Source organism: Cyclopterus lumpus, chromosome 20, assembly GCF_009769545.1.
Source record: "Cyclopterus lumpus isolate fCycLum1 chromosome 20, fCycLum1.pri, whole genome shotgun sequence".
Lineage (NCBI taxonomy): Eukaryota > Metazoa > Chordata > Actinopteri > Perciformes > Cyclopteridae > Cyclopterus > Cyclopterus lumpus.
In genome coordinates, this window is record NC_046985.1 from 13321266 (window position 1) to 13348816 (window position 27551).

Sequence of the window (27551 nt, forward strand, 5' to 3'; positions counted from 1 at the left end):
GCACCTCTGAAGCGCTGTAATTAACATGTTTTATCTTGTTTTACAAAGTGTAAAAAAGCGATAAGTTGTGGTTTTATGGGAGATTCTTTACTATTTCTTGTTCAGGTGCTGCTCTAAAACTTATTACTCTTCTGTTTTGGTACGAAATAAACTATTGTGAACAAGTGAGCTTCATGGGTGCTGTGTTTTTCTGCCTTTGGACAGAGCCAGGCGGCCTGTTACCTCCTGTGTCTGGCAAAAAGACCATTTCCCAAAAATTCTACTGATAAGCATTAACACATCAGATGTTCAACAGTGGAACTAAATTCTGTGCTTAAAATACTTTTTTAACAGTTGAACATGTTGAGTGATTGTATGTCAATGTCAGAACTGTGAAAAATCACACTTAATATATCAGAATATGAAAGAAAATACTACGTTGTATTCCCAGGCCCTACTTTCTTCATCTTCCCTGAAGGTTTAGGTGATTTGTGGCATCACTTATGGGGTCATTTGACGAGCTGAAGCAATCTCCTAAAACCTTTTGCGCACTCCTCTGTACAGAATAGTTTGAGTAGAGACGTCCGAACGCCGCACGTCTCCATCTTCTTCCATCTTCCTCTCCTTCTAAGCCAGAACATCACTCCTCTTGCTGCACCAGACAACCAGGGCGATCATGGCCAATGTGAGGAAAACGGGGACGAGGATGAGGATGGTTAGCGTTTCGTCCGGCGGATCCACCCATACCACCTGGTCCATGGGGCAGTGGGAGAAAAAGTGCTTGTGTATACCGATGATGTAGCTCTCCACCAGTGGATTGGGCCAGTAGCAGCTGACGATTTCGGCCTTTGTCTCTGTGCAGCTGGTGAAGACGTAGTACTCACTGGGAAGAGAAATGGGTGGAAGAGAGGGGAATGATCAGAAGAAAATCACAACTGACTTCTGTTTGGCCACACAATCATTTAACACCATATTACTGTTTAGCTAGTATTCCTCAAAGCATTGGAGATTCGGTAACTAATCCATCATTGAACTGGGGCATTTATTTTTCCGCCCACTACTCTCCTCTATTTAAACAGGCGTTCAGTGTTGTTCAGAGCCTCTGTGATGCTTTCCAGGCTCAGAGCTCTGCTTTGATGAATCCATTCAGCCAACCCTAATCCTGCCTTTTTCGCCATCCTGAATTTCAATCCATCAGATCTAGGTTTGTTTCTCAAGACATTCTGGAGCCATTGGGATCCCCAGCAGCAGAACAGTAAATTGAGCAACAGTGGTATGAACCCTGTCTCACTCCCAAATACTGCAGCCTCGATGCACCGAGGCACCCTTTAACGCGGGGGCCACTAACAGGTAAACCGCGATCCGGATCCAATATGTGTGTATTCTGATAAGCGTTGCAGCTCCAGTGACATGTAGACACACACACGGGAGAGACGGAGACAGACCGGTCTGAGAAGTTATTTCAAATGGCGTTCTCCAAGAAGAGAAGAAAGAAGTGTCTCCAAGACCACAGCTTTTAACCAGAAATGGAGAGACTTTTATATCTTCATTCTTTCTACGGGTAGTTTAATTAAATCCAGTGTGTCTCATATGTTCAGAGACCGTGAGGATTATTAAAAGAGGCAATGTGAAGCGCCCCTACGAGACAAAGCACAAATCTTTTGAGCAAACCTACCCACTCGCATCCAAAATGAAGGCACAGAAAATAAATGTTGTCGGAGCCCAATATGATCAGAATCCGAACACATGACTTCGCTGGTTAACAATGACGTTCACAGTGAGTGTAGTTGAGCGGAAACAAGAGGTTTCAACAGGGGCGTCGTTAGGCTTTAGCCCCCCCCAAAATGTTCTTCAGCCCCCCCAAATAATTTGGCATTATTGGCTTTAAAAAGTGTGTATGTCATTAAATTAAACTATTGTTTCTGACATGGACTCTAACATGCTACATATGTGTGTGTGTTCTGGTTTGTATGTTTTCTCCCCCTTCAAATTACAATCCAATAGCCCATCATCATACTTAACGGCATAATCCCCGGGCATTAGGACCTTGGGGAGGCTGCTGCGCTGGCTTTCTCACTGCCAAGTAACGTCTCTCATCAATGACAGACAGGATTACCTCAAAGTACATGATGCACAGACTGAACTTGTAAGTCCAGGTAGTTACAGAATGTGTCTGTCTGTAGTTGTTAACGAGTGTTACCTGTTTACATTCAGGTTTACCTGTAAGTCCAGGTAGTTACAGAATGTGTCTGTCTGTAGTTGTTAACGAGTGTTACCTGTTTACATTCAGGTTTACCTGTAAGTCCAGGTAGTTACAGAATGTGTCTGTCTGTAGTTGTTAACTAGTGTTACCTGTTTACATTCAGGTTTACCTGTAAGTCCAGGTAGTTACAGAATGTGTCTGTCTGTAGTTGTTAACGAGTGTTACCTGTTTACATTCAGGTTTACCTGTAAGTCCAGGTAGTTACAGAATGTGTCTGTCTGTAGTTGTTAACGAGTGTTACCTGTTTACATTCAGGTTTACCTGTAAGTCCAGGTAGTTACAGAATGTGTCTGTCTGTAGTTGTTAACTAGTGTTACCTGTTTACATTCAGGTTTACCTGTAAGTCCAGGTAGTTACAGAATGTGTCTGTCTGTAGTTGTTAACGAGTGTTACCTGTTTACATTCAGGTTTACTTGAGGCAAATGAAACGGAAGTTAGAAACTGTCTCCAGTGAGCGAGAGTCTGAACGAGCGAATTCGAAATACAAGAAATAACTATCGACTTCTCTCTATTCTTTGCATTAATATAGATTAATATTGCATTTTTTTCCATTGAATGGTATATTTGACACTGAACTAGTTCATCTTTCTCTCAGTGCAAGCAAAACTACAGAGCAAAATCACACTCTTTCTGATTAAACCAATCTATGAACTGTTTAGGCCCCCCTTTCTTGGAATCCTACAAACGCCTCTGGGTTTCAACAGATAAAGTCCCTGCACACAAATTTCTCTTTAGAAGATAAGAATTTGATATCATGGTTTTCTTGGTTAACATCACGGCATGCACGGCAAAGACAATTCAGTTAAACATTTTTTTCTAAAATTAAGTACTTTATTCTAAAATGAAGTACTTTATTCTAAAATGCGCATTTTACCAAAAGTTGTAATTTAATTTACTAGAAATAAGAGAAGAACATGTATTCATGATAAGAGTAGATATTATTTATAATTCATCCAGTTTAATATGAAATCTGGTTAAGATATTATTCAATTGAACTTTCTATATTTGATTGGACAGTCAGTTGTTGACTACATCCAGTCGGTTATTTCAATATACATGGAACTAAATCATAGTGCTAATTAGACTTTATTTTGATGTTCGTTAACTTTGCATATGTAAATTCTCTCTTTCTGGACCTCACTGAATTTTTATTGAAAACCCTGACAAAATAACATCTAACATGATGAAAGTGTGTATTTTCCACTCCACTAGTATCTGTTATGATATATATATATATATTTACATATAAGGCAAAGAGGCCCAAATAGTTTATTAGAAGCTCGTTTTTGTGGAAACTGAGCTGTTTAGCTTAATGTTGCAAGATACTGGGAAATGGCCATCTTAATGTAGGCTACCAACGGCATATCTTTTTGCTCTTAGTAAATGGTTTGTCTATCAAACTAATTAAATAAAATAAGTAAATAAGGATTGTTATATGTGCATAAACGTCAACAAATTTCTAAAAGTGTGGTTTACACCTCTGCGGAAGACTGGGGGAGTGAGATATAAGGATGGAGAGAGAAATAAAAAATGGAAGCTTTCAGACATAAGTGCTCAAAATGCAGCATTCAGGACTGTGGGGAATAACAAGACTTTTGAAGTTTCTTCCCCAGATGTAATACACAACAGCTAACAGGTTTTCAAACTGTCACCCACACACAATAAAAATAGTGTGTGTGTGTGTGTGTACAAATATTAGGAGTTGATTTACTGAGGGAATAACTTGGTATTGGATACATTATATAACTGCGAACATGATCTCAAACACATTTACAGCACATGAATATGACTCAGAGCTTAGCTTTAGTTTCTAATATTATTTATTTAATCCAAAAATATTATGTTTCAATAACTCCCCCTTAGACATTACAGCTCCCATTTAACCCCACACTAATCATACTGCTCGGGCAAGATAACCCACTGACAAGCTGATATTAGATTGCTACTAACACACACTTAATATATGCATCAAGCGCACATCTTGGCACATTCACACAACAGACACACACACTAACACACACTAGCATAAGGATGCAATGCCGCTCCTCTTCATTGGCATTTACTGTTTTTCCGTTGTTTATCCTCTGAGAGCGATGGCTCTACTTAAACTGCGGAAGTGAAATTCTCCAGAATGAGGCAAAGCAAACTTATTTTTTTAGGACTATGCATCTTATGTTATGGTACTTATACCGTTGTGCAAAGCAGAGCATCTTTCTATGATTTTTAAGCATTAACTGTTCTCTCTTTCCATGGCTGGTACAGTTGTTGGTAACGGCCAGTTGTGTGGACAACATAACCCACTTAAAATGAGGCTTGCTCATCTAAATGGTTCATCAGTTATCATCAGTGGCAGTAGGGAACAGCATCTGGTCCGTACAGGGACCAATCATAATTCCTAATAGTGAATATCCAGTATATTATTAAAAGGTCCAGATAGTTCCCCTGTTCCTTAGTGCTCGACATTAAGGCTGGCTACTCTCTGAGCTGTAAACAACTCTGGGCAGGAAACCGATAAATATTAGAAGTAAATGATTGAAGTGTGTAAATGCTTGTACGGACACACACAACACACACTCACAGGTTGTGTCTTAGAGGTGTCGGTTTATTTCCAACAATAACAATCACGCTGGCTGAGTGTTTGGCCAGCAGCTAGCACTGCAGAGGGGCACGGCTCATTTGTCAAAGGGAGGAAGCTTTGCAGGGGTCGCTTTTGTTTAAACATGAGGCCCCTTGCTCTTCCAAGCCCGATGCCGCTCACCACTTTCTTGTTCCTCTTGTGCCTTTCGATCGGCCTTTCTCTCACGCCTTCTTATCCCCTTCCTCCAGGCTCAAATTAAGTATCGTACACAAATACAACCACATTAAAAATGTATTTCATCAAAATGTAGACATATGTGTGAACTTGTCATAATTAGCATTTTAATTCTTGAGTTATGGCCATAAATGTGTTGTGTGTGGCGACAGTGACATTTGACAATCTAATTAGTTCAACCTGAAGTCCAAGTGCACATGGGACAGGTTTGCCTCCAGGACCTCAGAAATCTCCTTAGGTTTAGGCAACCAACCTACTTGGTTAGGTTTTGGGTTAAAATAAACCCCTCAGGGAAACTTCCCCCATGAGCAGTCGAACTCGACATTTCAGCCAAAGTAGAAAGAAGTCCTGTGTTATGGTGTTTCTTTTGAAAACCAGCAGAGACAATCTGTATTTCTCAAAGTGAAAGTCAGACAGAATTCAACACGACAAATGTCAGAAAAGACCTGCCTGTACTTTGACTTTAATCCTACTTGAGACACCATTTGGACCTGAGCTCTGTGATGTAAACGACTTGATACTCTGCAATATGTCCACTTGAAGACTCATAGTTGGACCAGCTTCATGAACTCAGGTCAGTGTTCAGTGTCGATCTATTTGAAAATCAGTAACACTTGTTTTGATGTACTTTTGGTTGAATCGTTTTTTGGGGGGGAGAGTTGAGTCTGAAACAGAGGAAGGGGTTGAACTTGGATGCGAACAGATTGATACCGTTTTCGGTAAAATTGCATTAAACTGATTTTTTGGAGCAGTGGAAATGAGCTTTGAACACAACACAAACAAGTACCGTATTTTCCGCACTATAGGGCGCACTGGATTATAAGGCGCACTGCCAATGAATGGTCTATTTTCGATCTTTTTTCCTATATAAAGCGCACCGACTATAAGGCGCATTAAGCGAAACAAAAGTCAGTCAGTCATCCATCCATCCATCCATCCATTATCACCCGCTTATCCGGGGTCGGGTCGCGGTGGCAGCAGGTTCAGCAGGCCGACCCAGGCTTCCCTCTCACCCGCAGCACTTTCCAGCTCATTCTGGGGGATCCCGAGGCGTTCCAAGGCCAGCCGGGAGATATAATCCCTCCAGCGTGTCCTCGGTCTTCCCCGGGGCCTCCTACCAGTTGGACGTGCCCGGAAAACCTCTAATGGGAGGCGTCCAGGAGGCATCCTAACTAGATGCCCGAACCACCTCAGCTGACTCCTTTCGACACGAAGGAGCAGCGACTCGACTCCAAGCTCCCCCCTGATGTCCGAGCTCCTTACCCTATCTCTAAGGCTGAGCCCGGCCACCCTACGGAGGAAGCTCATTTCGGCCGCTTGTATCCGAGATCTCGTTCTTTCGGTCACGACCCAGAGTTCGTGACCATAGGTGAGGGTTGGAACGTAGACCGACCAGTAAATGGAGAGCTTTGCCTTCCGGCTCAGCTCCCTCTTCACTAAGACGGACCGGTACAGCGCCTGTTTTACTGCTGCAGCCGCACCGATCCGCCTATCGATCTCCCGCTCCACCTTACCCTCACTCGTGAACAAGACCCCGAGATACTTGAACTCCTTCGCTTGGGGTAGGCAGTTTGCCCCCACCTGGAGGGAGCAATCCGCCGGTTTCCGGCAGAGCACCATGGCCTCAGATTTGGAGGTGCTAACTCTCATCCCTGCCGCTTCGCACTCGGCTGCAAAACGCCCCAGTGAATGCTGGAGGTCACGGTCCGAGGAGGCAAACAGGACCACATCATCCGCAAACAGCAGAGAGGCGATCCCGAGACTCCCGAACCGGATCCTCTCCGCCCCCTGGCTGCGCCTAGATATCCTGTCCATGAAGGTCACGAACAGGACCGGTGATAAAGGGCAGCCCTGGTGGAGGCCAACACCCACCGGGAACGTGTCTGACTTACTACCGAGGAGACGAACACAGCTCCTACTGCAGGCATACAGAGACCGGATGGCCCGTGCCAACGGGTCCGGCACCCCATACTCCCGCAGCACCCCCCACAAAAACCCCCGAGGGACCCGGTCGAAAGCCTTCTCCAGGTCTACAAAGCACATGTAAACTGGTTGGGCAAACTCCCAGGACCCCTCCAGTAATCTTGCGAGGGTAAAGAGCTGGTCCACTGTTCCACGACCGGGACGGAATCCGCACTGTTCGTCCTGAATCTGAGGTTCGACAAGCGGTCGGAGCCTCCTCTCCAGCACCCTGGCATAAGCTTTTCCCGGGAGGCTGAGCAGTGTGATACCTCGATAGTTCGAGCACACTCTCCGGTCCCCCTTCTTGAAGATGGGAACCACCACCCCGGTCTGCCAGTCCATGGGCACTGTTCCCGACCCCCATGCGACACTGAAAAGGCATGTCAACCAAGACAGCCCAACAATGTCCAGCGCTTTCAGCATCTCAGGGCGGATCTCATCCACCCCTGGCGCCTTGCCACCAAGGAGCTTTTTGACTACCTTAGCGACCTCTGCCAGGGATATGGGTGAATCCACCCCAAAGTCTTCCGGCGCTGCCCCCTCTCCGGGGGACATGTTGGCCGGGTTTAGGAGTTCCTCAAAGTGCTCTTTCCACCGCCCGACGATGTCCCCAGTCCGGGTCAGCAGTTCCCCCCCCCTGCTGAGAACAGCCTGGGGTAGACCCTGCTTTCCCTTCCTGAGCCGTCGGATGGTTTGCCAGAACTTCCTTGAGGCCAACCGAAAGTCCTTCTCCATGGCCTCCCCGAACTCCTCCCATGCCCGAGTTTTAGCCTCCGCGACCATCGTCGCTGCAGCCCTTTTGGCCCGCCGGTACCCGTCAGCTGCTTCAGGAGACCCCTGGGCCAGCCAGGCCCGAAAGGCCTCCTTCTTCAGTTTGACGGCTACCCTCACCCCCGGTGTCCACCACCGGGTTCTAGGGTTGCCGCCACGACAGGCACCGATGACCTTCCGGCCACAGCCCCGAGCAGCCGCGTCCACAATAGAGGCTTTGAACAAGATCCACTCGGATTCCATGTCCCCAGCCTCCCTCGGGATTTGTGAGAAGTTCTTCCGGAGGTGGGAGTTGAAGACCTCCCGGACAGGATCCTCTGCCAGACGTTCCCAGTTCACCCTCACTACACGTTTGGGCTTGCCAGGTCTCTCTAGCCGAGTCCCCCGCCATCTGATCCAACTCACCACCAGGTGGTGATCAGTTGACAGCTCTGCTCCTCTCTTCACCCGAGTGTCCAAGACATACGGCCGCAGATCAGATGATACGATTACAAAGTCGATCATTGATCTCCGGCCTAAGGTGTTCTGGTACCAGGTACACTTATGAGCCACCTTATGTTCGAACATGGTGTTCGTTATGGACAAACTGTGGCTAGCACAGAAGTCCAACAACAAAACACCATTCGGGTTCAGATCGGGCAAGCCGTTCCTCCCAATCACGCCCCGCCAGGTTTCTCTGTCATTGCCCACGTGAGCGTTGAAGTCTCCCAGGAGAACTATGGAGTCGGCAGGCGGCGCCCTTTCCAGGACCCCTCCCACCGACTCCAAGAAGGCCGGATACTCCGAAATGCTGTTCGGTGCATAAGCACAAACAACAGTCAGAGCCTTACTCCCCGCAACCCGTAGGCGCAGGGAGGCGACCCTCTCGTTCCCCGGGGAAAACTCCAACACAGCGGCGCTCAGCCGGGGGCTCGTGAGTATCCCCACTCCCGCCCGGCGCCTCTCACCCTGGGCAACTCCAGAAAAGGACAAAGTCCAACCCTTCTCCAGGAGCTTGGTTCCAGAGCCCATGCTGTGCGTGGAGGTGAGCCCAACTATATCTAGCTGGTACCGCTCCACCTCCTGCACCAGCTCCGGCTCTTTCCCCGCTAGTGAGGTGACGTTCCACGTCCCTAGAGCTAGTCTATGCTGCCGGCGATCGGCCCGCCCAGGTCTCCCGCCTGGCCCGCCGCCCGGTCTACATAGCACCCGACCCCGATAATTCACCCTGCGGGTGGTGGGTCCACAGGGTGACAGCTGCTCCATGTTGTTCTTTCGGGCTGAGCCCGACCGGGCCCCATGGGCGAAAGCCCGGCCACCAGACGCTCGCCGACGAGCTCCCCTCCTGGGTCTGGCTCCGGGAGGGTGCCCCGGTTTCCCTTGTCCGGGCAAGGTGGCTACAATCCGTGGGCTGCTATTCATCAGGGTTTATTTATTTTATAGTCAGTCAAACTTTCTTAAACGTGTTCACAATAACTCTCAACATTGTTCAAACGTTAATGAGCGTATTCACAATAACTCCAAACCTTGTTCAGTTGTAACACGTAAAAAAAAACGTTACCGCTGATACCGCTAAATCAAACGTTAGCGTAACTCTGTGTGGTCTTCTTTACTTGGCGCAGGTCATCTTCTTCCTTCCTCCACTTCCGTACCATTGATTCATTAATGTTGAATTCTCTCGCAGCGGCTCTATTCCCATGTTCTACTGCGTGACTGATAGCCTTGAGTTTGAAGTCCGCGTCGTAAGCGTGTCTCTTGACAGGTGCCATTTTGGGGTCCTTATACACACACACTGTAATATTATTACGAAGCACAGTATGTATTACTCCGCAACGCTCCTGAGTACGGTAGTCGTAAAGGGGCGTTCACACTAAATGCGTTGCGAATCTTTCGCGTCTGGATCCCATGTAAAGTCAACGCACAGACGCTTTTGGTTGAAATTCGCCGGGCGTTGCGATACGCGTTTCGCGCGTTGCGAAATTTCGCCAGAGTTGAAATATTTCAACTTCCAACGCGAGTTGAAAAAGTTTCGCAACTCGCCAGCCAATCAGCGTTGAGATGCTCCGCCCGTTGGGCTGCCGCTGCTCTGGTAGCAGCCAATCAGCGTTGAGATGCTCCGCCCGTTGGGCTGCCGCTGCTCTGGTAGCGCTGGAAGCGGAAGCTATCGAGACGGAGTCGGTGAAACTCCCCGAGCTGTGTGAGCCTACGGGTGATGTTATGAACCCAAACACCAGGGCGTTAGATGTTCCGACCTTTATGGGATGTCCACAACAAGTATAAAGCAGGACTAGTGGTTATTTCGACCGTGGTGGATGGAGGAAATTATAACTGTTTTTACCGAGACAAGCCACGGAGATAAGCCACGACTGGCGAATAAACTGACGCGACTTGACTGGCGAATAAACTGACGCGAGTTATAAAGCCGTTTGGTGTGAACGCACCATAATGCTGCAAGCGGTGCGGCTTTGTAGTTTAGCAAAGTCATACTAAAACATTTTGAGCGCCGTGTACCACACAAAATCGCTTCGAGGTCAGAAAGCACAACCAGAATTAATTCATAAAAAAGGCGCATCTGTCTTTTTTTGAGAAAATTAAAGGCTTTTAAGTGCGCCTTATAGTGCGGAAAATACGGTATACCTTTTAATCTAATGGTGCAAACTTGAATGCAAATATGTGCCTCCATTTGGAGTTGTGTTTGTTTCTACCCAACGAAAATAAGTCCAATATTCACTCTCTTTTAGCTCTGTTTTTGGTCTCCACCAACTCTCCAACCAGCTCTTGAGCTGCTAAATGTTCCACTATTTTCACCAGCTAGTCGCCAGCTGCTGTTTGGTGTTGCGCCGGTACCATACAGGCGATGTGCTTTTTCTCCGAAAACATCTGCCTGCTGTGTCTGGAATGACACTACGAGGAAATCAAAACAGAACATTTTCCTGCCAGACGACAAAAACAATCTGAAAAACAATAAGCACTCCATAAGGCTGAGGGAAAATGCAGAGTTGGATGACTGGCTCTGGTGACACACAAGTAGTACTGTGATCCATTAGAAGAAAATCGAATGTAGCAGCCTTAACTTTGATTTGCTTTGACAACTGCCTGCATCTAATTTCCCATTTCATCGCACTAAAGTTTTGCTATTTTCTATCCAATTATCATTTGTGCCAAAGCAATTCTTATATACATTTCCAAATGGCACTCATGACTGCACTGCCAACACCGACTTGGTCCCACCGCTGACAGCAGATCAATAGATGGCTGTTGAAATGTCTAAATGCAAGCGTCAGTTGCTAACTGACCTCCCATATGTTTACCCTGACCATCGTGTCTAAAGTCAGTCGTCTGGCTTCATGAGCGTCATATTTAGTTGACAGTTACTCTTGATGTAGTTCGTCTCACATTTCACACTTCAATATATATTTTTTAAATAAATCAGTGTATGGCTGGAAGAAAATAAAGAGACTGACTGATGGATGAAGCTCTCGGCTCCTCTTCCTAGAATCTTTTACTTTGTTTTTCCTGGAAATCGTTGAATCAGATGATTATCTTGACGTTGACTTTAAGCTCCCACGTGTGTGTGTGTGTATGTGCGAGAAACCTCAAAACTCTCTCCCTCCCCTTCTGGCTCCGCATTTAAAGAGAAAAAAGCTAAATGCGAGAGGTCAAAGGTGAGCGGAAGGAATGAGGTGAAAAGCTGGATAAAGATAGATACAGATGGGTGGTCAAGGCTCAGATGCTCTTTAAAAACAACTCTGGTTTTGGGAAGCAAACCTCCAGCTGTCTTCCCACCCACAGAAATCCAACCAGCTGCATGAGGCTGAGATGGATTACAGTCTATCTATTAATTAAGTGTTTTGTTGAAAGTGTCACCGTGTAGCACTGACAACCCCTTGACTGAGACTACAAATATAGAGCAAACAGACAAGACAACAGTACGTGAGAAAAGAGGACTGGCGGAGATCTTTTTAGAAATCCGAAAGAAAGGGTGCTGTATTATTTCATCAATTTCATTTATTGTGCTGCATGTTAGTGCTAACAACTAAAGCAGCATGACTTTCCCTGATGCACAATCTCCAACATGTTAATAAAGACAATTGATTGTAAACAGTTTTAACTTCAATATTCAGGAGAGTTATCTGCATAACTAGTCATCGTTTATTGAGATGAAGTCAATAGCTTTTCATTCCAGCATAATACATTCTCCTCCAATTATAAACACAGCCTATATTTGATGAAAGTCCTTTCAATATGGCCCAGAGCAATTCTGACTGGTATTGACTCACTGTTAAAATGTCCTTTTCTATTTTCACTAACCCTTCACGTCCATTGGATAAATAACATGAACACGCTGTAGCATGCACCTACCCTCCAGTCCCCCCCCCCCCCCCCCCCCCCCGGTTAACATTGTTGTATACTGTTATACACATAATGTCGTACCTGATGAAGTATGTGAGGTTACACCATTGCTGTGGATCTATGTGACCCATGTCCCGCTTGAAGCCCTCTCCACAGACCTCCACCTCCCACTGCAGACGGGACTCATTGCAGGTTTTCTTTGGCTGGGGGGTAGTGGGATCGATATTGAAACTGTCAGTGGCTGAGAGGACAGAAAGAAGAAGAGCATTTTTGGGTCACATATCCTGCTTTGTGGGTTTTACCTCTGAGAAATGGTCACGTCAGTAAAGCAGCAATTCAGTTCAGTTTTCATCTCATTTTATATGATGGGTGCATATTCTTACCTGACAACCCCCCCATCATCCAGGCATTGACTGTAAAGAAATAAAATGGAATCAAGTGTCAAATAGAGTGAACTGGTGACGAAGGTTCCCAAATGTTACACACATTCAATAAAAAAAACAACAACAATATTTCTTACTTTACATTTTCTGATACATGAATGTCATTTGAGCTTCCCTCTGTGAACTTTGATCGAAAATCAACTCGTTAATCTTTGTCGGGTTCAAAGTTGATACCGAATAATGATTATTAAACTAAATATTTTAAGTAACTCAAACTTCCCATGGCTCTTGTTTCACATCAAAAGTTTTGCCAAATCACATGTGAACTTTTATTGTGAAGCGTCCGCAGCTGCGTTGCATTGTGCTTTTTGAAATGAAGGTGGTAACGACTTCTATTATTCGCTATAGCTTCAAGGAATCAACAAGAGCTTTTTTCAGCACAATGCAGGGAGTAACGGCACAATGAGTTCCTACTGCAGGGAATCAGTACCACAAGTATGTCATCAAGGTTTCCCAACCCCCGGGCCTTTTATTGACCTGTTGCCTGAGATCCACTGCAAATTCAGCCACGCCGGCAGCAAAACTTCCCATGAGCCTCGTCTGTATTTAGTGCCAACTAATGTTTGCATAAGATATAGCGACAGTGGTAAATGGCAATGCCTGCGAAACATCAGCAGATTATGTGTGACATATACGAACCAGATCACCTCTAATGTTCCTCCATTTGCAGGACTAAATTTGCGAATGAATGAAACAAACAAACAAATCTAACGATCTCCAACAATGCATTATTTTGTAACATGCACTGTCTTTTCAGTTTCCTGTGTTTTCATGTTTTCAGTCTTTTGGTGAACACCCAGCTGAGGTAAAGAAAATAGGAAAGAGACAAACGGAGACGAAAAAATGTCAGTGAAAGGGAAGTGTCCCAATAATACCGCTGAATTCAAAAGTGCATCCATCGTACACACTATTAATGACTTTTCTCACGCCTCCCTGTTGTCTGTTTCAAACTCACAGCAGCTCATTTGTTGTTGTTGTTGAGTGTTACGTCTGACCAAAGCTAAACGTGCGGCTGCACAGGAAGGCGATTCTCCCTTTGAAGTGCCACGCTTACAAAGCGAAGAATCAGTTGGAAAGATGCCCCTCAGGACAAAGACTGCTACCTCGTTATCGTGCTAAATATGGAGACTTCCCTGTTTGAGGATGTTTGGAGGTGCAGCGTTTGTGACGGGAGGAGATGATTCTGTTTATTCTATTTGGATGTTCGTCTTGAATATTCTGGCTTTATTTTATTAGCTGTACTTTGAGTTGCTTTTTTATTTCGTTCCACCCCGACAAGATCATTTTTTTTAATGCAGATGGTTACGTTTACAGATCCTACAAAGGAATGATCTGACTTTTTGTAATGTGTGCTTTCGTGTTGAGAGTTAGATGTGTGGTATCAATGTTCTCTTCTACGTCTTTGTAATAAAGCAAATAAGCATATTTCCCAAAATATCGAACTATTGCTTTAATATTAGCGCAAAACTTAAAAGCACCAGTATTGCTATTGAAAACTAGATTTTGGACAAATGTGTGGTTCAGGAGTAAATTGTCGATGGTTTGAAATCTGATTAACATGTTCCTTGTGATTGGGGTCCACTGTATCGTCTTGTTTTTTTTTAATACAAAGAGCACAAAACAAATGAAGTGATTTATTTAATCTCAACCTCTCAGATCGAAGAATCTGAATTTGCTGCATTCAAGGATTTATCAAAAGCATTATAAGAGCAAGAATGCACAATCACATAATTCCCGCAGCATTGGATTTTTTTAAACAAAAAAGGAAAACGCAAGTAAAAGTTTAAAGATGACAGGGACTTAGGGGCCCTGAAGGTGACGGGCGAGTTCATTAGATGGGATCGAGAGACAGCCTGAAATCCCAGAGCTAGTCAGATGTCACAAAGTCAAATACACACAGCTCTTTCTGTGGACTATTGTTCCCTCAGGAATCCACTTCCTGTCTTCTCTTCAAGGCACACACAGACAGAAAATCATTTCTTCAGATTCCGAGAAAGTATGTCCTTTGTGTCCAGTAATCAATACATCAAATCAAATATTATGGCAAATTACAGAGCACTCTGAAAATTGCACTCTTTGAAAGTTCTCCGACTTGAGTAGTTGTCTTTCAGCCGGCCGGTTTCCCACAGGTCTCCTGTGGCACTTCATTTCCCCTCAACTCCGGACACGTTGGACACTACATTGATTAAAAAATATAAATTGATTGATTTTGTTTAACATTACTGATTTATGTTTTTATAAAGTACATGACCAAATTACACTGTCCAGATTAACAAAACTAAATACTGTAAATCATCTGCAATAGTTCCACCAAATGCATTCATTTCCAAGGGTTGGGTATATCTGTATTTGCTAAATGGAATATGTTGTCTCTAGAATGCTACTTCTTCTTCATGTTGTATGCAAATTATTCCCAGTAATGTCATTAAAGTAAATCTGTGCTGCTATAACACATAAACTGTGTCGGACGAGGCTTTCTGTTCAGCATAAAGTTCAACCGCACAGTTTCATACTCACTGCTGAATGAATCTGAGAAGACGGAAATCAAGGCGCTTTCAAGGCGAATGCAGCTTTCGCTATTCACACGGGGCAAATCATGCTGTTTTTATTCTTGTGCGAGTTCGATTCTCATGAGATGTCGACACATAGACCCATCAAAGAGGTTATTGAAAGGAATAATTAAACACGAGTAGGAGAGAGGAACCTAGAATAATCTAGCAGGATTCCCTTCAGCATGAGCTGTGCACAGCAGCACCAAGTTTAAAACTAAATCCACTCTGTCAGCTTCATGAGCTGCGGGAATCAGCAGTGAGTGTTTATCTGGTAGATGTGGTTGATTTATAGGCGCCAGAGTATGAATTATAGCTGCTTGGTGCGTCTCTCATCCTGGCGTGTGACAGTTTTCCAAATCAAAGCATTCTGGATTTAAATGGTGGATGCAGAGGGGAGGGAAGGGGGGGGGGGGACTTTAACTCACTGTTCAAGCATCATTAACTGTGTGTTTGTTCAAGCTGTAAACACAACACTGCCATTACCACATTGTAAAGTTGCTGCAGTGAATGTGAAAGCCAATTGGTCATTTACACACCCAACAGATGCAGAGGAATTATTTGACATTTTGGGAAATAGATGCTTATTTGCTTATCTCTTGCCAAGAGTGAGATGGGAAGATTGATCCTTCAGTTAAATGTGAAGCTACAGTCAGCATCCAGTTATAGTTCAGTATATAAACCAAGATGTGTTGCTTTTACACTTTTCTGTACGTATTAAACATGATGTACAGTGTTTATTATTGGGCTTTAGGGATGCTAATCAGGGGATTTTGTATTGGAGAGATCCAGCTGTTTGCATCTGTTTTGAGTGTCTGTGCTAAGCTAAGCTGCTGCTGGGTGCAGCATCAAATGCCGCTCTCCACACAAAAGCAAATTTGACTTCTATAAATATCAATCTATTGCTTTAATTCCCATAGTAACACATATTTCAGAATGATCTTGGTCTGCAATAAATCATAAATTAAGACAGTGAAGTTTCTGTAAAGTTGCAGGTCTTAAAACAAAAACAGCTTTGAGACATGTACATACAGCATGTATACGTGTCGTATCTGTTTTCATGCTCTAGAAAAGCCCAAAGCTCATCGGAGGAGACAATCACCAACAAATAACAGCCTCCCAGCAGCAGCTCTGACATATACAGCAGCAAAGCAATTTATCTGTTGCTGCCACTGCTATCACACACTGTGAGTTGGCCGTGAGCTGTAGATAGCAATGTCTATTCAATTCATTGAAACCAATAGTGTCTATTTGCAGTATCTGCGTGCAAAAGCCCTTTTTGAATTGAATGAGCTGAGCGAAACAGATGTCTGTGTATCTGTCTTCACTTCTAAGAAAATGTAAATGAAACTAAAATGTAATTCAATTTTAATTCATTCAAGCCTCTGATTAAGAACCACAATGGGGTACTCCAGATAATTAATCTGTCTCTTATGGTTTTTGTATTTGCTCATTTATCTAGCCGCTCCTACTTAATTTAAAACACTTATCAGGTTCCTCTTCGCTAAGGTTCACAACTATGCTAATAAAGCCTTTCCTGGCACATAAAGGGGAAACTGCTTGCATGGCGGAGTACACCTTTTCTAAACATCTTGGGCAAAGTAAAAATGTAGTAGCTTTTCAACAACCCTTTAAATAAAATTGTTTTGTCAAATGAATGCTTTAATATGAAAATGCACTCACATTGCTATTTATGGCGCAATCACCATTACACTATTGATAGACTAATAAAAAGACACAAACGTAACAAGACTGGCATAATGAAGTCTCCTTTTGTTCCTTAATGTATTGCACATAAGAAGGAATCACCCATACTGCAGGAGGCTCATTAGGCCTCCATACCAAATCCACAAAACGACAACTTGCACTTGAATAGGATGCTGGCACCTAAAAGCAAGAATCAGTAAATACTTGTCATTCGGGGCAAACTTTAAAGCAACCAATTTAAAAATTATGCAGGCCAGGCAGAGCTAAATCAAGCTGCTTGAGGGTGTTACACGCTGGTTGCGTGCCAGTTGAGTATCGGCTCAGGTGGCACCCTGTCATCGTTTGCCAGTTAGGTTGGTAAGATAAATATCGATGAGAAGAAAATAGAAGATGAAGGGAAGTAGATGAATTGCCAGAACTGTTCAAATAGATTTAAAGCAAGAGGCAGGACTTGTTCAACAACCTCCGCCATAGATCAAGTCTGCCTTGTCATCTTCGTCATCATCATCGTCAGGACAGGAAGGTACCGGGGCAGAGAAGGGTTCGTAATAACGGTCAGATTTGATTAGAGAGGGGAGTTTTGGCCTTTGGCTGCACTTTTTCTGCAAATTGAATTTCTGATTTCATGACGCTACAACATCTTTTGTTGGTTTAAACACATGGGAGGATGGAATAATGCACACCAAACAGGATATGAGGAAGGTTTTTTGTCTTACTCTGTATCTATGCCTCGGGCAATAATGTTTTCTGTATTAAAATCTAATCTGAGTAATTAAAAAGGGAAATAAATCAGGTGTCCTTTTGTCTATTTTTCTTCCTGCTGCACCGTCTGCCTTCTACTGTGTCGCGGAAAATCCGCTGAAGTTCGTACGGGCACATTGAGAAATAAATGGAAAAAGAGAAGGTGAGCAAGAGTGGAGAAAAGAGGGAGAGAAATGCACGTTGTATTGCCTATTAATAATGTCTTCGCAGACTTTCTTGCTATTAATACGTCTGTTGCTCTGCATCTCAAGCTGATGGGTTTACATTGGAGTAAATTGACATGTGCAAATATGTATGATGATTTGAAGACACAAAAGCATTATTTTTGGTTTATTTAGTGTATGTTACTACTGTATGTGGATGTATTGGACACTAGTGATATAAAAGTGAAATAAAGAGTGCGTTACATGAGAACATAGAAATATCACACACAAATCAGAAACACACGATTTGATGATGTCTGTACTAAAATAATTCTCAAAATGTTCTACTTCACTTTATCAAAGTCAAACTTCGCAGAGAGACTGTTGAGATATTGTGCTTGGACCCGGCAAAGTGAACGCTGGCAAATGCGTCATTTAAAAGAGATTTTTTTTTAATTTCTTCTGTGTTCAGTCTTCCATAATTCTAAAAACAATAACACATATACTGCTATACACCCATCTTATATAATCTCACGATTTGTATCTTTATTCTATTCAAATAGCCCTTGTGGTTGAGGAGGATAAACTGGTTTTAGTATGGGTATGAAAACCTTCGCAAGAAAAAGGGCTGGGCTTTATAACTATAAATGTATGGATGATTCTGATAACAAGGGTGACCTATTGAACAGCAGCAGTTACAGGGCTGTGCTCATGTACACATTTCAGCACTGAAGACCAATTAAGTTTCTGAACAACTTGTGGACATGTGACATGAATCAAGCAAAACCTTTGTTTTATGAATACATTTGAGGCTCTTTTTATCTGCCAACAAAGCTCAGCATTCATGAATAACACCCTGACCTCCCACTCTACTTTGAAGATCATTGAGTTCTTGGCTTTTCAAGCCGCACTGCCCCCCGTGTTCCCCAGCTGCAGAACAACAACTAAAACAAGCTATATCAATAAGAACAGAACCCTCCGAAGGAAATGCTAATTAGTTTTTCCATTGCAGATGACATCTAAGCAGGCCAGAAAGAAGCGACGTGATATAATGGTTATTTTAGAATAGAGGTCAAATGAGACTTGTGTGAGGAATTGTTTTGCAGATTTTTTCTGCAGAAATTGTAATAGATTGAGATTTTAAAACATCCCAATAATAAGACCATTTTAAGAATCTTCAGAGACTTTACTTTTTTTCATTCCTTTTATGCCATAACAAACACCTTTAGACTCTTTAGAAAAGACCCACAATTAAAATTGTTCTGCTTTTACAAGGATAAAGTTACTCCTTTCTCCTGTGTTTTTCTTTCTCAGATCCAGGGGAATTCACAGCTCTACAAACAATGACTGAGGTTATCCGACTGAGGTCACGGAGGCAGAGAGCTTGCTTTTAAGAAATACTCACACTCCCCTACAGATGAATAGAAAGCCTTTTAACCATAGCAGGCATAAACAGAGTTGAAGTGAATGGCAGGTGCTGAAGAGTGTGATGTGGGCATACACAGGGAACAAGCACATATAACACCATTTTACATCATAGAAGGTGTTATTTAACTATGGTAATTGAATTAAGCAAATCAGATGATTGTTAGCCTCACACACATGATAGTACAAGTGTTTCCCACATTCCTCACAGAGGATGTTGCTGCTTATCTCACCACCTCCTCCTCCTCCTCCTCCTTGAGGTAGTTTATTTTTCCATTGGGTTTAAAAGGATGCCAATATACTGTATAGGTAGGGATCAGTCTGAAGCTAACGGTTTTATCTATTCTTATCTTATTCATTTATGATACACATGCATTATAACTAGCCAGTAGCCAGTTAGTGGCACCTTGCATGTGTCTGAATGGTGGTGAATGGGTGCATGACATGTAAAAGCACTTTGAGTAGTCGGAAGACTAGAAAGGCGCTATACAAGTACATTTACCATTTAAACAAGCTGTAGAGGGAAGCTACAGGAAAGATTTCCACAGCTTCTCAGTGGTTTGACCCTCCAGCAGCAATAATAACACTTAGCCAGACAGAAAGTGATGGGAAACCCGTTCACATTCCCAAAAGTCGGTCAGTACCCTTCGACGTCTTTTCCTCACCAAGTCGTTACGTAAACTTACAAAAAAGACACTTTGCATGTAACGAGCGGCTGTCTCTGACACATCCAAACTGATGCAAGAGGGGTACCTGGAGCGCCACGGTTTGAAGCGTAGGACCACTAACCAAGCGTAAGCATTTGACTTGAATGGGCTGCAATAGACTCAGTCATCCATGTTCTCTGTAGAGCTCACGAGCTGGAAAATAAATGACCTTGTAGAAGAGGGATACCACAGAGGGCCATCGTGGTGTCCTCATGTGACAAAACAACAAGGAAAGGATGTTGTTGGGATGGAAACACTGACCTGCCTGGGTCACGTTGGGTTACAGAGCATCACTACAAATCATTGTTAGGTTGTGTGAGAGGTTATCACTGCTGGTCCAAGGTTAGAAAAGAGAAAAGAAAACAAACAGCAAATAAAACTGAGTACACGGTGTTGCTCAGTCTGAGAAAATGGTCAACAAATATTAAGCTATTAGGAAAGACATATTTTATTTATGGTCCCGGCATAATACATGTAATACAAGTATTGACATACCCATATCTTTGTACTTTGTACACCGATCAATAGCTAATATCTTTTTCTGAACTATTGTCCCAAATTTGCTATGTTCCCTTTTCATTCCCCATAATACATTTTCTTTTCAGGGTTGAAATGCCCCTAAGCCTCTTAGGAGTAACAAAGTCTTTTCAGTGGCCCAGACAAATAAAAGCTTATGAGAAAGAAATTCTTTATAAAACAGTTTTTCTGTCGCCGTGTTCACAAAGAACTTTTCTTCGTACAGCGGGTTTATCCTCACTGGCTGATATCAGATATTAAAGGGATTGTTTCTACATTTTCTAAATGCAATAGAAAATAGTTTCAAATAAAATAGTTTACAGTGTGGATTGTGGATTTTCCTGAGAGACTAAGACATTGTTTTCGGAAAGAGCAACAAGAATATCTTTCAGACTATTGGTGACAACAAGCTTTAAGTCCAATATTTGTTACTGCAATTACCGCAAATAATCTAGGGTCCAGCAAAGTTGGGTAAGAATTATTTGTGGCTTCGTACACGCAACTCATATTGCATTATACATATTAATTTGATGTATTCTAAATATATTATTATTGATTACTATACAGCTTTAAGTTATGATTTCTTCTCAATTTTCTCTATATTCTCCTAATTTAGAATGGTGCCAAAGTACAGCAGCTTTAATTTTAGCACATATGTGACTGATAGTCAGACTCTTGAATGAGTTGGGAAAATCAGTAGAAATCCGGACGTGAATGGAAGCAAGCAATCATGTTTTTACAGCATTAAATGGAGGAAGGAACATCAATTCTAAGGACATTTCATTCTATATTTCTCCTCAGCCAGCCATGGCTACCAGCTGTCTGCCGCCGCTGCTGATTTAGATGTTTACCACAAATCTGTAAATACCCACAGTCACATGACAGAGCAACAGACCTAACAGAAACACGTGTGATTCTCGTAAGGTCCTTGGGTTAGTCTTGAAGTTATTTTACTGAAAAGCAAAAGCAATCACCTCCCGTTGCAGATGAGAAAACTATGAGAGGAAACTACGTAATTAATGAGCAAAGGCCGCAGTGATGGACTGATTGGTGATCATTATTCAGCAAGCAGCGGATGAGCAATGAGCAAACCGAGACTGAACAAGAAAGCCATTGGGAAGAGTAGAAAAAGAGGTCAATCTGGGCGATGAATATTGCAAAGGCAAAATATTGTATCCTCATGGTTCAGCGCAACTTGCCACTGATTTCGTTTTTAACCAAAGCTAGCCCCTCAAAGATGAAAAAAAAAACTACAATGAAGAAGAGTGTCTTACACGCAGTGCCAGATAAACCCAGACGGATATACCCTTCTCTCAGGCCTGAGTGGACGCATCCAGGCTGTTCCTATCAGTGTGTGTGTGTGCGTGTGTGCGTGTGTGTGTGTGTGTGTGTGTGTGTGTGTGTGTGTGGGGGGGGGGGGGGGGGGGGGGGGGGGGGGGTCCCGGGGTCAAAGAGAGAGAGAGGAAGAGGAAAAATGACACATGTCCAAGACAGAGGGCTACTTGGCAAACAAAAGCAGGAAGAGGGGGAGGAGAATAAAATGCCAGTGGCGGAGAAGAGGGAATCTGTGATGGGGGATTTTCCGAAGGCAAATGCAATTTTTTTAACCTGTTTAACCACAGTTTGTATGTAAGTGAGGCAGCTGGTGGAGCGGGTGCGCTTGTGATTGCTTTGCTCGTGGTTTGACAGCATGTTGTGGGTGAATACGAGGCTTTTGGGATAACACCTCTATATAAATGCAGTCCATTTGTCATGTGGAGAGGAAAATTACGGCCAAGTTTCAGTGGAAAAGGCCCCCGCGGGGAGAATCCATCTGTCTAAGCTACCACGGCTGCACTCAGCGTCTCATGAACATGTCTATGGTGGAGCGCCAAGACCAAATATTGGAATTAAAAAGGTGCTTTCGCATTTCTTTTGGTGAAAAAGAGTATTCACATGAGCCCAAACAGTTGTGTTCACACAGAGCCACAGTGCAGGCTGTTGATAAGGAGCTTGAATCTGATTATTAACACACTGAATTGGCAGAATCAGCGCACATAAATTCTTGGTTAGAAAAAGGTAATTAAACAGAAGAATATTCCTCATGCGCGTCTCTTCAACACCAGACAACTGTATAATTTCAAAAGATCTCTTGTTCACCCCATTGTTGACAAACCACAAAAATTAGCTCCGCTGGAGCGCTTGCCTTCAACAAAAGCAAAGAAAAGTAATTGTTTGGAATAACATCACAGCAGGCATTAATTATCCCCTTTATGTAGGCTTTTTTCTCTCCAGAAAAATACTAAATGCTTCTGACAGGAATCACAGTTGCATCGCTACACAAAGACAAAGCTATATATTTACAAGGTTCAATTGAAATGGGTCATTTTTACTTCTCACATGAATAGCTCCCCCACACACACAGCCGATCGGTTATAAATATGTCAACTTGTTCTGGCCATTAATTACAGCGCCTTGGCACAATCTGTGTGATAAAAGCCAGAGCACACCAAAGGAATGCATTATCGCTCCGACTTTGGCCAAATTCTTACCGGGGATGTAATGGATATACAAATGGACGGATGGGATTATACAGTAAACACATAAAGCGATGGTCAAATCCTTTCACATTTACCCCATTTTCTTTGAAAAAACTGATTGCATAAAGGAATTGAGCAAAAAAAAAACTAAAGTTTTTTTTTATCCGTCAGCGGTTTCGTCGACATTGCCAAAGACCTTTTGCCTTGGAGGCGGCAGCACTGTGCCAACAAGCTGTTCATCTGCCTGCTTTTGACAGACAAAAGGGCGAAAGAGAAAAGACAGCAGAGGAGGCAAAAAGGGAAACGGAGAGAGAGAAAGTTTGGTATGCAGAGACAGAGACGCTGTGGCAGAGTCATAAATTCACATTGCAACACCGGGGCAGGAACTGTGAGGACCGACGGGAGTGTAAAAAGGGCACTAATGAATCTGAGACCTTCAGTGACATCTTTGTTCAGGTCCAATACCAGAGAGAACTGTAACAACCCCGCAGGAGCCCTTTTGTTGAAGTAGCTCTCTTTGCTCTCCACTATATTCATTAAAAATGAACAAAATCCAAATCGGACTCGTGCTAATTTGTCTGGTCGCTCACCTTATAATAACCGTTACAAGATCTGACTGCTGTAAGGGTATTTATTAAAGAGGAAATATGCGAGAACACATGGACCATAAAATCCCACATATTACTCATTGTAATTACAGTAATATATAAATGATTCAACGGTGAAAGTATTTACAGTAGTTTCACTGTTTAGATTTTTGCAGCTAGCCTCAAGCAGAGACGAGGAGCAAGCCGAGGGCTGGTACACTCTTTCTAACTCTTAGATTTCCAGATTTCTTCATCTTTCTCATTTTCAAACGTGTCGACGGTCACACTGAAGAAGCGCCATGAACCCAATTGAATTCATTCAATTTGTTACAGTTTCAGTTCATTACATCGTGTCTGCTGTAGTCTTCGGAACTTATTTCATTGGAAAATTACTTCTTGGCCGTGCAACCAAAAATTATTAAAACAACTTGTGGCCCTCTCCTGTCATCATTAGCTATTTCCAGTCTGTCGCCATTCACTTCAATCACCCGTTACGACTTCCATTCAATGCTAAGTGTAATATTCATATTTATTATTCGATTTTGAAAACGGGGTATCTGGCTGGTGTGTGGCAGAAAACCACCTCTCTCCTATATCTCCTATGCTCTGATATAAAGAGACAACTAGCGACCCTCCACCTCCATCTCTGCCCTCTTGCTGCTCCTTGGAGGAACCAGTACCAGTGTATGACGTCCTCTGCAAATGAGATCAGATAATGAGAACTCGGTTTGTCCTCTTGCTTCTTCCTCAAACTATTCGAGCTGTCATTCAAATTAAAGTCTTATACTTGCAGCGTTTTGAAGCGCGTGTGACGTTGTGAGAGCCATTATTGAAGCCGGCTGCTTCATGGATTAAATATAGTGTATGCAGTGGCATTGACTGCATAGCTTTTATTCCTGTGCATTAATTTGAGTTTCTCGAGCTATCAATTGATTGTTTGGTCTACAGTGAAAAAATTTCAATCACAATTTCTCACTGCCCAAGTCGAGATATTTTGTGTTTTTTTTTCCATCCATGTCAACAGTCCAGACCCCAAAGATAATCAGTTTACTGTCATAGAACATGCAAATGCTCATATTTGAGAAGCTGACACCAATGAATGTTTGCCTCAAAAAATGACTTGCTGGTCAAAACTAGTTAGTAATGAATACAAATATATTTCTAATGTAAAAACATTATTTGCGGCAGATGGAATCGTCATAACAGGTAAGCGTTGAGTTAATATGCGCATCTACAAAGTATAAACCGCCTCCGCAGTCTTCTGACCACGTGGTGCTCGGTCTGACACACACTGCGACTCGGGATCAGCATTAGACTTGGGTATGAGCAGGAGGAGTGAGGAGACAAAGAGCAAGACCTTTCTTGGGCATGAATCTTTTACAGGCAACTGAAAGATTAATAATGCTCTTAACATGCTTCCACTGCAGTTGCGCTATATAGAGAATGCTCAAACGTGTGAATGAGCAACACATTGTATGCGTACACATGTTTGCAATGTTCTGACTAACAGAGATGTGGACGTCTGAATGCTGAACAAGCTGAGCATGGCAGAATGAAGCAATGACAATCTACTGTCCGGACTAATCCGAGATATTCTGATGATATTTCGTTTCTTTATGTGTCTGTGAGTGTCGGGAACACCAGAGACCCTACTGAATACTTTTAATCTAAATGTATCACCCTGTGGGATGGCAGGTTTATACATTTTGACTGCACATCTGTAGTTTTTGTAACTTTGGACACTTTTCACAAAACTGGGTGTTTTTTGAGAAATATGGTTTAAAATATTTCTTTAAGTGTTTGTAACACCTTCCATCCTTTACATCTTTTATCTTTACAAGGACAAACTAATGGAGAAAAGAAAGTACGAAACCTCAGGAAGAACTTTAGATGAGGGGTGTCTCTCCCAAGAGAGAGATATGTAATAGATGTGTACAGAATGAACCAACAGGGCCAAACTACAGTATGGACAATCAGGATGACAAGACTAAGAAGACTATGAGTGTAAAAACACAATCGGCCCATTTCCTGATATCTGACAAAAAGTAACGTTCCTGGAACGTGCAGATGATAAACACCACCATGTGTAAAAACTGCATGGCATATCAGCATCAGCCACATGCACTGAACCGAGCTCAACGCACTCACAACTCATCACCAGGTCTATGAATAGCATTTTACAAAAATAATTCACAAAAGTGCTATTTTTCAGATGGCAGAGGAACACATGAAGCCCGAAGCATTTCCCCTTGCTGTGAGAGTGTATGAATAGCTGTTTATTGGCCTGAGCAGATGCTTCGCAGTCAGATGGAGTCGCTCTTCTTTCTTTTTTTTATACGGTGCAGATGGGGGCCGCTGACTCTGGTTCCTGCTGCATCAACCACACTTGCCTCACACTGAAAGTAATCAGAGTGATCTGGTTCTCCTTGAACGCATCTGGCCTCCACCTTTTCTTCTCTCCAATGAAGATCCTAATGGGGAAACTCTTTTTGGCTAGACACGAGCTATCAGGAAACCAGCACCATGTCTTTACAGCATTGGGAACACAGCCTCTCTTTGCGTTGATAGCCGCCGCAGCTGCAGTCAAATCACACACAAATCTTGTTCTCTATTTTCCATTACCGTAGTAGCGTTTTGAGAGACTGAGCTTAATACATGCTTTAAGTCACAATCCGAGCTTGGCCGCACAGTGCTGCAGGGCCACAGCGGTTCACGTGGTTGAGATCCAGAGGAGTCCAGGTTGAAGGACTTGGCCAGACATGGACCACTTTCTACTATCTACTATAGGTAAAACTCCTTCCTGAAGAGTGTTGCATCTTTGGTTATTTTGTTCGTTATTGATCCACCTTTAGGTGTACCGCTCCAGAGGCACAACACTCCTCTCGATAAGCACCTCAGTCTGAAAGTCTCTCTGGACCACAGGCCTTGAAATTGAAATCCTCTATCGCCTGGCTTGTGTGTCCACATGGGAGGAAGCCAGGTAAATTCTCTCAGCGTCAGACCAGGTGGCGCCAAGACCAAATATCAACTCCACAATTGCTCACTAAGAGCACTCATCTTATTAACCAGCTGGAGGAGAGAGCCCACTGTGCTGCATATCAGCTTAATATCTGAACTCCTCTTCACCACTGAGTCGTATGGGCCCTGTACTGCCTCTACTTTCACTGCTGCACTTATAGGAGATAACAGGGCTTAGAATAACAACAGCAGAGTATATAGATTCATGCTTCTGACTCATCTCAATCAATGCTGAGTATCACTCTGGCGTCAATATGGAGCAGGGCACATCCAGCAGCATCAACACAAACATCCCAATCATGACAACAGTTCAACCAGTGTGTACGTTTTCAGTGGATTCACCAGTCACACACATGACACATCATACATGAATTTCCTTGTGCCACTAGCTAGTGAGCCAGGTCCAGAAGTTCCCATTGGCCACGATATAGGTCAGGTCTGTCCGCTGGGTCATGAGGGCATGGAGCAGTACTGTATATTCCCCGTTCAATGCATGCGCTATGAGATGTGATTGGTATTCCTGATCCGTCACAGCAATCCTTATTATGTGCACTTTGCAACCTGACACGCTGAGGCAGAGGCATGGTGATGACCAGTAATACACCTGAGCAGTAATACACTGGAATACCATGGAGTTGCTGAAGGCTATTGGATACCTGAATAGTGGGGACACTTGTCCCAGCATCACAGCAGGGGCTCTGCTGTAATGCTGGGACAAGTGTCTTAACACAAAATGCATTTTTCAGTCTTTGTAATGTAACGTGATCTACAAATAAGAAGAACAAAAACAGGAACAAATTATAATAATCATAAAGATCCATCACACTCACCCAAAATCCCGACAACAAAAAGTTTCAGTACTGTGAACTCATTTGTATCCATCACGCTGCGAGAATCCAGTCGGACTTTGATTGAAACCTCAACTGCAGCTCCGTGGAAATGTGCGTTTGAAGCGAACCATTATTAAAATCATCCCAAATGTGCAAGTCCGAGCTCCGTCATGCTCTCGGGAGTCAAGATAAATTAGTGTAGGATTCTTAGGGGGCTGAGGGGGGG

At 43.2% G+C, this 27551-nt stretch overlaps 1 protein-coding gene across 1 annotated transcript; it reads right to left on the reverse strand.

Moving 5' to 3' along the window:
• Positions 1-606: 606 nt before the first annotated feature.
• Positions 607-27482, reverse strand: LOC117749723 (receptor activity-modifying protein 3-like). The gene is made up of 4 exons (XM_034560429.1): positions 27326-27482; positions 12503-12532; positions 12201-12360; positions 607-862 (listed from the first exon to the last, which is right to left on the reverse strand). The coding sequence occupies exons 1-4, from the start codon at positions 27375-27377 to the stop codon at positions 607-609; spliced, it is 498 nt and encodes a 165-aa protein (XP_034416320.1). The 5' UTR covers positions 27378-27482.
• Between the last annotated feature and the right edge of the window lie 69 nt (positions 27483-27551).